Genomic DNA, 10,407 nt, shown 5'->3' on the forward strand with positions numbered 1-10,407 from the left:
GCCTGCGCCTGCTCCAGCTGCCAGACGGGGCAGGTCAGAGGGGTCTTAGCACAGGGGGGGACAGGTCCCAGGAGCCCCCCCGCCTCCATGCCAGCCCTTCAGTCCCCTCTCCCCAGCCTGAGCATCGCCCCCATCCCACTCACCAGCTCTTCAGTCCCCTATCCCCAGCCTGAGCATCGTCCCCATCCCACTCACCAGCTCTTCACACTCGACGTGCTTGAGCCTCCTGGCCACGTCCAAAGCCGTCTCGCCCGCTGCGTTCACTGCCCGAGGGATGAAAGGGGCCGGATCCAGGTTACAGCCTCACTGCTCTGCTCCCGCTGGACAGGCCCAAGCAAAGGGTCCCCCCAAAAACCCCCTTCCCAGCCCCATACCCGTGGCGAAGGCAGCTTTGCCCTTCAGGAGCAGCTTGAGGCAGTTGGGCCGGTTGTAGAGCGCACCGTAGTGCAAAGCCGTGTTCCCATCCTGCGTCACCCGGTCCAGCGTCCCCCTGTGCAAAGCCACCGGCAAGAAATTCAAGGCTCGAGAGCACACGAGCATCAGTCCCCTGAGCTTGTGCAGGCTCCTTCTGTGGGGGAGCAGGCAGGGGACACCATGGGCAGCTGGGGACGCACCCGTTCTGGATGATGAAGTCCACCAGAGGAAGGGACGATCTGTCGGCGTGGCGCACGGCCATGTGCAGCGCCAGCTCGCCCAGGTCCTGCCATGAAATGAAGGGGAGGGGAGAACTGAACCTGAGGATGCTCATCTCCCACGAGGTAGAGAGGAGAGCAAAGCCGGACCCAAGGATGCTTCATCTTCTCCAAGATGGAGGGGAGAAGAGAGCTGGACCTGAGGATGCTCATCTTCCCAAGGGCACGTCTCCACCCAAAGGCCAGGAAAACCCTGAGCATGGGCACCCAGAGCAGGAAAACCCATTTACACTGCCAAGCAGAGGGAGCGGGTGGCCACGGCGGCGTGGGGCTCACCTGGCCCTCAGGGCTGGCCAGGGGCTTGGCCAGGTCGTGCCCCTCAGCAAAGGCCTGCAGCAGGGCCAGGAGGTCACGGGCACGAATGGCTTCCCAGAGGCGGTGGGGGTCGTCACGGCCGCTTTTCTGCACATAGCGTCGCTCCATGTACTTGGCCACGATGTACTCCTTGCGGGCAGCCCTGCGGGAAGGGTAGCGTGGCATCGCCTTGGATGGGCATGGAGACCAGACCCCTGCCACAGCTGGAGGCACCCTGGGCTCCTGCCTCCTCCTGAAACCTCAGGATCAGGGGGAAACTTCCAAAAAAGGTGCAGATCCCTACCAAAATCCAGGTGATGACACCAGGATCCCTCCTCTCCCATCCCCAGCCTGCCTCAGAGCCGATGGGTAGCGGCACAAGGACAAGGACAAACCAAGCACTGCATGCTCCTCCTCCTCCTCCCAGCCCATCCTGAGCCCCCTGGCCAGTGGCCAACTCACATATCGCTGCTGGCCGAGGGCTTGGGGCAGTCCTGCGCGGGCAGCGTGGCCTCCATGATCTCGTTGAAGCGGGTGTTCCCGACGCTGACGGCCAGCTGTGGCGAGAGGGGGACAGGGGAAGAAGAGCCCTCCTGGCTGCCCCCGCCCTGCCCCATCCCATCCCCATCCCCATCCCGGAGGCAGAGGGAAGGAATCCACTGGATCCACCCAGGACCTTCCCAGAGCAGCATCTCCCCCGGGGATGATGCTCTTTCATGGCAAGGGAAGTCTGTTTTAAAAGGGAGCAAATCCTGGGGGGCTGCCAGCATCCCCCGCCCTTAGCAGTTTGAACTTGCCCAGACCACCGTGCTGGGGGCTGCAAACTGCCACTGGGGAAACCGAGGCAAGTTCCTAGCACTGGAGCAAACTGGGCACAGATGGGATGGAGGAAGAGGGATGAGCTCCCCAGGAGGTTTGAGAGCTGCAGAGGGCAATTCCCGGTGGCTGCGGGATCTCCGGCTTGGGGAGCAGCTTACCAGCAGCTCCGAGGTGCTGAGTACATCCAGGGTGAGAGACTGGATGCGGGAGTAATGCACGCCCAGCTCCCGATGGATGCCGGAGCACTCGATGCACGTTAGGATGCCCAGGTTGGTGGAGAGCCACGTGGGGTCTGCAAGGGAGGGGTGCGGAGCTCAGCATCACCATCCAGCCCCACAGGATGCTGCAAGCCCTGCCTCCCCCAGGTACCCAACCCGTACCCAGGAAGGGGGGGGGACGACACGCCAAGCCCCAACCTACCCGGTGCCCCGCAGTCACAACACTGCTTGTTTCCCGGCATGTTCTTCACCTCGCTGATGACCAGCTTGGTGAGCTCCTGCACACCGCCGTCTGTCCCGCCGCCCGCTGCCGCCCCTCCACCATTGGGCTCCCCCTTGAAGGCATTGCTCAGGGCTTCATCCTTGCTGTTCTGCAGCACCGAGACCCACCTGGGCAGGGGGAACCCCAGTCAGGAGGAGGAGGAGGAGGAGGAGGATCCAGAACCACAAGGAGCGGGGACGGGCTGCAGCACTTACACAACGCACTCCTGCTCATCCTCTGCCTGGAAGTGATACGTCCTGTTGTCTGCAGGGATGGGGAGAGGGGGGAGAAGGTGAGGGAGGGCATTCAGGGGTGCCCAAGACTGCAGGAAGGGGCTGGAACTACTCCAAAGGGGCTGCTTTAAAATAAAATAAAATCACTGCACGGCACTCATCCATCACCCAAGCCCTGTTCGCAACCTCTTTGTGTCTTGAGCTTGCTCAATCTCCTTGGAGAGGTCGGTCCTTCCTCTGTAAAGGCAGCCAGGGAGACTCCCCAAAGGGCAAAGGATGCCAAGGTGCCATGGCAGGGCTGGCGGACGGCCAGCTGGGCGCTGGGAAAACCCGCTCGGGGACGCTTGCCTCCAAAAAGGGAGTTCCCCTCTGCAGCTTGGGCGCCTCCGGGTCAAACACACCCACCCCAGCCATGGCATCCCGCTCTGGGCACTCACGCGTCACCAGGTCAAAGCATTTCTTCTCCTCGGAGTGGGGCCGCACTTGGCAGGTGAGAAGGTTCAGCTTGACAGGGGGCCGATTTATCTGCAGGGCGTGAGGACAAGAGGTCAAAGGATTGGGAAGGGGGGGGCTGCGCATCACCAAGCGCATGTCTCCGACGGCAACTCCGGTTGGACAACCACCATCCCCAGATGGTTCCTCTTGGGATATAACCAGGTGACTCAGACCCTCTCTGACCCTTTGTGCAGGAGAACAGGGCTCAGAGATGTCCCCGAGCTACATCCTCGGTCCTCGCTGCAGTCCTCAGCCTCCACCGCCAGGGGGCGCACGCTGCCCCCAAAACTACCCCAGCCCCCTTTGGCCTTGTCTGGAACCTCAACGCCCATCTCGCTGCTTCAGCCAAGCCCACCGTCCCCTCCCATCGACACCTATCAAACATGGGGCACCCCATTTAGTACACCCAGTCCCAGCTTGTACTAAATTTTAAACCAGGCAAATCTGTGACCAGTTTGGGCAAAACTAAACCCGAAATCCAACGGACACCCGCACTCAAAGGGTGACCTCAAGGGCCAGGGCTGCAGCCCCCGCTGCTCCTCACCGTGCTGTGGGAGATGGTCAGGCAGCCGTACTTCACGCCACACTTTCTCTTCTGCCACACCTTGCGGATCCTGAGGAGGAGGAAGAGGAGGAGTGAGGACGCGTGGCACAGCCCTGATTACCCACATCCATCCATCCGCCTCCCAGACCCTCGGCAGCGGGCTGACGGCTTTCTGGATGCGGGATTGTGCTTTCTGTAGCTCGCAGAGCACAAAACGTCCCGCTGAGCAAGGCGGTCACGGGCCGTGCTGGCCCACAGCATCACAGATCTGGTAGCCCCAGTTCAGCAAAGCACATGACCACACACTCAAAACCTGGTGCCCATCACCCAGACACCCACTGAGAAGATGAAGACCCCCCTTCTTTGGGGCTCTGAGGATTTTATTTTTCACCCTAGATGATCCCACCAGGATCCCTTCTCCTTCCATGCCCAAGAAACAAGGAATTTCTTTCCTTCGCATCAGCTGCACGGCACACAGCTCTTCAGGGCGAACTTGGCACTGGGCGGCTGTTCCTGGAGCCCCACATCTGAGGACACTATGCCCACACAGCACCAGCTCCTGTGCCCAGGAGATCAGCCTGGGAGAAGCATCCCAGGCATTGGAGGCTGCTGGGGGCCTTCACATAAGAAATGGGTTGATGACACCAAACTATCACAGGGGAAGGTCCCCTGCATCACCTCCAAACCTCCTCCTTCCCTAGCTGCAGTTGGAGACCCACCAACCCCTGACCACCAGCTCCCAGGTCTCCTCCAGCCTGGGGAAAACTCCCATTCTCCAAGCCTTGATGGATGCTTAAGACCAGGTGGGACCAATTGCACCTTTGGTCTAACAGTGACCAAAAACCTCACCCACCAGTTCCACCTCGGGATCTCCCAGCTCTGGGTCCTCCCATGAGCATGGTGCTCTCCCAGCCCACAGCAACACTGGGATGGAGCCAGGAGCTCTCTGGGCAAATAACACTCATCCTCACCCATCGCTCTTCTTGTACAGAAATCCCGACTTCTCTGTCCCATACTGCTTGTTCCCTTGGTGCTGGTGGATGCTGTAGCCGCTGCCAGAGTTCTTCCTGCTCAGGTTTTCCTGAGCTCACCAGGGGGAAAAAAAAAAAAAACCCAAACCATTTAAAAAGCAAAGTGAGAGGTGCAGAGGTGGCTGCTGCCCCCGAGGGACCTCGTCCTCATGTGGGTGCAATGCCCATCGGGATGCCAGAGACCCCATCTCCTCCCAGCCTCCGAGCATCTCCCAGGCCTCCTGCTCTGCCCCCAGGGACATCCCCTTTGGTCCCCAGCCCCCTCTTCCCCGCTGCTCCCCATCCCCAAGCTAACCCCAGGGCGCCCACCCCTCCTTAGCACCCAGCACCCTCCTGGCCCTCCCTCCCGGCTCTCCCCTGCCCATGCCAGGGTCTCACCTCCTTGCTCTCCAGCTGCAGGATGCTGCGGAGGGAATCACGGGTCTGCGTGAGCTGCTTCACCTCCTCCTCTTGTGCTTGGTGAAGCTGGAAAGGGAGGCAGCTGCCCTCACTGCTGCACTGAATGCGGGCGTTCTCAAGGGCTGGCACGGGGCGGGTGGCATCTCTGGGGACACATCCGAGCGCCACTGGATGGCAGGCTGGAGGACTTACCGCGTGGAGGGACACAGCGAGCTTCTCAATGAAGGGGTAGAGGTTCTGGGCAGCCTTCCAGCCATCTTGGAAGAAACTGGGCATTTATTTAATGCGATTAAGATGCAGATGGGGAGGATGGAGAAAGAAAAAAAAAAAAATTTAAAAAGGAGGTTTTTTAGAGAAAACGTGGCAGGAGACCATAGCAACCCTCCTGAGAAGCTGCTCTTGCTCTGTGGTTCCCCTGCTACTGGGACCTGGAGAGGCCCCACCAAAGGCCAAGCCCAGCCCATAGGGACTGGACACCCGAAATATTGGGGGTGTTTGGGATGCGGGATTGGCCTCTTGTTCGATGCAAGCTCATCTCACTGGGGACCAGCCCTGCTGGAAGCCAGATCCTGAGGGTCTCTGGATCACAGCCTTAGTAAAGGTCATGTTTTTGGCCAAAGCATTCCCCCCGCGCCCCAGCCTCGCCTCAGTTTCCCCACTTGAGAGCTGGAGACGATGCAACACCCACACGCTGCTACTCCAGCCTCATGGAGCAACAAGAAAGTGAGGGGATGTTAATCCTTGCTCCAAACAGCCTTGTTACGAGCCCCATGGCTAACGGTGGAGCCGCTCGGCTGAACTCATCCCTGGAAATGTATCCAGAAACCAAATCATCGGATATATCCCGAGCCAACCCCCTTCCCCCAGCCCCCACGGACACGTTTACAGCTCCTCAAGCCAACAAAGCACGTTTCAACTCCCTGGATGCAACCAGAGAGCGACGGGCTCTGTCCGACACCTTCACCAACAGCTTTACAGAGCTGGAATGGGAGAAGGTGCCCCCAGTCCCTTGTGGGATCTCCCAGGGGTGACGATGGGCCCCAGGGATGAGCCCCCCCCGACCCAGGCAGGACCTACTTGTGCTGAGCATGGAAAAACTTGATGAGGCTCTGTAGGAAATCTGGTCCCTGCTTCATCTGAGACTCGCTGGCTTTCAGCAGGTACTGGAGGAGGAGAAGACACCCGGTTAGGTGATGAAGACAAGGACTGGCTGAAAATATCCTGGAGGAAAGAGCAAGAGCCTGCCCAGCTCTCGCTTCCCTTCCCTGTGCAGGGAAGAGGGTTAAAACGCTGGCTGGGTTTCAAGAAGTCGAGTCACGATGTTGGATTTGAAGGCAGCTTGCTGGGGACCACCCTCAGAAAACCTGGCTCTGGAAGTCCTCCAAGCCCTGGAAAGTTCAAGGACCGAGGCAGGCCCCCAGGGTTTCCAGCCGAGCATGCTTCTCCCGCTGCTCATTACTTCTGGAGTTAATAAATAACTGAAACCCAAGGCAGCTCGTGAAGGAAGAGGGAAAAAAAAAATAAAATAGCCCAAATATTTTTTAAGACATGACCCCTTTGCTCCCAAAAAAACCAGATTTCAAGCAGCCAGCGCCTGCGGCACATCAGCTCTGGAGGTCCGCAGTCCTCGCGGAGGTGTCCCGTGGGATGGGGAATTTCAGCTTGATACACCAAACCCATCCATCAGCTGCAGGCAGAAAAGACCTGCAGCCTTGCTCACCCCCAGCAAAATAGGGGGAGGAAGAGATTTCCCCCTGCGAGCCCCTCTCCCGGCCGGCACAGCTGCCGGAGGATGGTTTCAAGCGGGAGGCGAGGGGAGGGGAAGGCAGCCCTGAGCTCCAGGGGCTTTCACGGTGGGGAAGCACCGTGGCGGGATAGAGCCCCCAGGATGGAGCCTCCCGGTGCCCTGGGCCCCCCTGCCCAGCGAGGACTGGAGGGGTGGGGTGGTCTGTGTGTGCGTGTTAAATTGCTCTGTGCAAGCTGGAGCTGCAAAGCCAATGTGGGATCCAACCCGGAGCCCTGGGGTGCCCAGCACCACCTGCACCCCCTGAACAAAGTCCCAGCTGGAAAAGGCCATGAGTGCCCAGCTCCCACGGGACTTCCCTGCCCTGCCACCCACGTGCCTGGGTGACAGCGGCAGGGGGGAGGCCCAGCCAGCACTGGCTGAGACCCACGAGCTGAAGGATGCTCCCAGCACTGCCTGGGTCCGGGTCCAGCTGCACCCACCCACCCCATGGCCCCTGGGGGTGCGAGATGGCCCACGACGGGGAGATACAACCACCCCACACATCACCCCGGGGTGAAATCGGACCGTGCCCCCATCCACCCCATGGCCCCTGGGGGTGCGAGATGGCCCATGATGGGGACATACAACCACCCCACATGTCACCCGGGGGTGAAATCGGACCGTGCCCCCACCCCAGGTAGCAGCAAAAACTACCCACCTATAAACCTATGTGCACCACACATCCCAGCCCCGGCCAGCCCCCTCAAAGAGCTGCCCCCTGCCATTTCCAGGCAGGCTCCCCGGGAAAGCAGCAGCTCTCGTGCACGCTGGCACACACGCGCACGTGCGCTCCGCTCGCATGCAGCCGCTCTTTGCAGGGTTGCCGGCAGCGGCCCCTCCCCGGCCGAGCTGCAGCTCCCGCGTTTCCATGTGCTGTTATTTATTTCACAGTGGTTCTATTCAAGGGAGTGACTCATCTGGCCGGGTCCCAGCTCCCCGGCCCCGTGCCCAGCCCCAGCCCCGCTGCGGCGGGCGCAGCCTCCTCCCTGCAGCCCCTGCCCTTTGCCAGGGGGGGAATATGGGGCTGCACGGGGCTCCAGAGCTGATGCCTGGCCCTCAGGGACATGGGAGACCCCTGGGACAACCCACAGGGGACTTGTCCCCTGCTCTGGGACACTCTCAAGAGGTTTATGAAGCTGCTGGGATATCTGGAGCTAGGACACTGGGGTCCCCTCCTTGCTGCGGGGTCTGACATTGGGTCCCCATCCTTCACCTATTCCCATCTCATCTCCTGAGCATGGACCCTCAGGATTGTTGGGGATCTGGGGCTGCTCATGAGCCCCCCGAACCAAACCCAAGAGCTTGGAGAATAGGGGAAAACTGCAAAGCCAACCTCGGGGATGTTATCCAAAAAGCTCACTTTTTGCCCCAGAGGCCAGGCTCTGGGGTAGGAGGGTGTAGGAGGGGTAGGAGCGGGGCTGGGAGGATGCGGGTGCAACCCCCGGCACCTCACTGCAGGGTAACCCGCAGGTGCCATTCAAAGCCACACCCCACAGGGACCCGAAGTTGGGGATGGGGGGGAGGTCCCTGAGCCGGGACCATGCAGGGACACGATGCGATGGGGACAGCCGAGGGTCCCGTGCTGCACCCACACGGGGCTGCTTTGGTGGGGGGGTCGGGGACAGGCTCCGAGCAGAGCGGTCCCCTGTGTCCCCCCAGGGCCACACTGTCCCCGTCTGGCACAGCACCTACCTCACACATGTGGAGCTGGAAGAGCCGCCGCTCCTTCTGCATGTCCTCGGCCACCTCCGCCGCAGACGGCTCGGCCTGGATGACCCCCGCCAAGCGGGCTCGCTCCTTCTCCTTCTCCATCTTCCCCCTGCGGGATGGGGTGGTGGGTTGGGGACAGCCCTGCTCCAAGGGGTGTCCCACAGGGTGGGCTATGGTGGAGATGGGATCAGAAGAAACATCTCCAGCCCCTCTAGCTGGGAAAGGCTGGACTGGAGCCCACCCGATGGCAAACCAGCACCCATCAGTGCCCAGCTGCAGCCCTGGGACAAAACACCTTTGTGCGGAGCAGGATTAGGCAGATTTTGCTGGAGGCAGCGGGTTCCTTACACTTTGGTCTCGTAATCCTTCCAGGCCTTTTCGATCTGCTTCTTGGAGTCCTGTGGCAAAAGGAGAGAGGGGATGGCAGCCGTCAGGGAAGGCGAAGACCCGGTGACACCGAAGCAGCATCCCGTGGCAGAGGGCTCTGCTTCTCTGCACCCTGCCCTGCTCCTCAGGGACAAGGGACGTCCCCATCAGGTCTTCACCCCTTCCTCCAGCCCCTTCCAGCCTTGGGCATTTGCTCCTTCCTTCTCCTGGCCATGGGCACAAGCTGAGCCCCTGACAGGGCTCTTGCTGCAATATGTCCCCAAATGGGTGACCTGCGGCCTTGGGGACAGTGGTGGAGGGGACTCACCAGGCGGCCATCCTTCAGCTGCCCCTTCAGCAGGCTGTCCAGGGGGAAGGAGACGATGTTATTCAGGTTTTGCACCTGCAAAGGGTAGAGACGGGCTTACCCCACAGGGGTCCAGTTGGGGAGCCAGAGTGCCCAGGTCCTTCCCAGCACTGGGGGTCCCCGCCCCTGGCTCCATCGCTGCCCCGTGAAGGGTTAAAGAGGCTGGAAGCGGGGCCGGATCCAGGCACAGGGCAGGCTTGGGCTTGTCGGAGCTGGCTGCAAGATGTCTGACGCGGGGCCCTTCCCACAAACCACATCAGCGCCACGGCTGCCAAAACCGAAGCTGTTCCCCTTCATCTCCGCCCCATCCTTGTCCCTGTCCCCCCATGGCACCCGGCAATGCCACCAGCCCCTCAACAGCCCTGCGATGCAAAGAGCCCCCCCGCCCCAATGTCAAAGGGGCTTCCCAAAATGTCCCCCTTTCCCGGGGCTTGGGGACAACAACGCGGCCACCACTGTCCCCACCAGCACCGCACAGGGATCCGTGGTGGGGACGCAGGAGCCTGCTCCAGTCCCAGCGTCCCTCCATGTGCACTGTGGGGCAGCACCCCATTTTAGTGCTGTTAGAACAGCCCCAGCACTCACACGGGACCTCCCTGCTGCACCCAGGTTTCTTTTAAAGGCTCCCAATGGTTTTGGTCCCCAGCAGCACCCGGGGAGAAACCCAGCTCCAGGGCATGGGAGCAGCCCCGAACGAGGGGGAATGGGGCACCCCACTTTCAACAGCTCTAGGGTGACAGGACACCCCGCTTCCAACAGCTCCAGGGGGACTCCAGGAGGGGAATCCTGGCTTTTTGGATCCAATCGAGGGTCCCAGCACATAACCCTGCTCCGGGGAGAGCAGGGGGGACAGGGCAGCAGCAGTGGATGTTCCCATGCCAGCAGCACGGTAGAGCCCCCCCGGAGCATGGGGGTCCAGCCAGGCTGGGACAGCAGGGAAGGGGAGGAGCAGGGAGGCCCAGACTGGGGTAACTGGGAGAGAAAGACTCCGAAATCTGAGATTCTTGCTGGGGGGAAGGGCAGCAGAAATAAATCTCCTCCTTAAGCAGAACCAGGGCCAAAAACACCCTTTGGAGCGGAGTCGAAAGGGACTGGAGAGGGGCCCAGCAGCACAGGACCCCCAGGGCTTTGCTGCTGGGCGTGCACGGACCCAGCTCCCTCTGGGAACTGACTTCTCCACCGGAGCCATTC

At 61.0% G+C, this 10,407-nt stretch overlaps 1 protein-coding gene across 1 annotated transcript in view; it reads right to left on the reverse strand.

Annotated features, from left to right (window-relative positions):
- Positions 1–10,407, reverse strand: part of LOC104132556 (arf-GAP with SH3 domain, ANK repeat and PH domain-containing protein 3) — a 15,541-nt gene that overhangs the window by 2,173 nt on the left and 2,961 nt on the right. Inside the window, exons 3-20 of the mRNA XM_035901301.1 lie at positions 9,178–9,252; positions 8,832–8,881; positions 8,466–8,592; positions 6,065–6,150; positions 5,180–5,255; positions 4,967–5,053; positions 4,529–4,638; positions 3,558–3,627; positions 2,956–3,043; positions 2,501–2,549; positions 2,226–2,413; positions 1,964–2,097; positions 1,449–1,543; positions 969–1,149; positions 615–700; positions 375–490; positions 196–263; positions 3–17 (exon numbers count right to left, since the gene is read on the reverse strand). Coding sequence (XP_035757194.1) covers positions 3–17; positions 196–263; positions 375–490; positions 615–700; positions 969–1,149; positions 1,449–1,543; positions 1,964–2,097; positions 2,226–2,413; positions 2,501–2,549; positions 2,956–3,043; positions 3,558–3,627; positions 4,529–4,638; positions 4,967–5,053; positions 5,180–5,255; positions 6,065–6,150; positions 8,466–8,592; positions 8,832–8,881; positions 9,178–9,252 — 1,701 coding nt within the window. The remainder of the gene's footprint in view (positions 1–2; positions 18–195; positions 264–374; positions 491–614; positions 701–968; positions 1,150–1,448; positions 1,544–1,963; positions 2,098–2,225; positions 2,414–2,500; positions 2,550–2,955; positions 3,044–3,557; positions 3,628–4,528; positions 4,639–4,966; positions 5,054–5,179; positions 5,256–6,064; positions 6,151–8,465; positions 8,593–8,831; positions 8,882–9,177; positions 9,253–10,407) is intronic.

The sequence above is a fragment of the Egretta garzetta genome, unplaced genomic scaffold (genome assembly GCF_000687185.1).
Source record: "Egretta garzetta isolate BGI_Z169 unplaced genomic scaffold, ASM68718v1 scaffold368, whole genome shotgun sequence".
Taxonomy (NCBI): domain Eukaryota; kingdom Metazoa; phylum Chordata; class Aves; order Pelecaniformes; family Ardeidae; genus Egretta; species Egretta garzetta.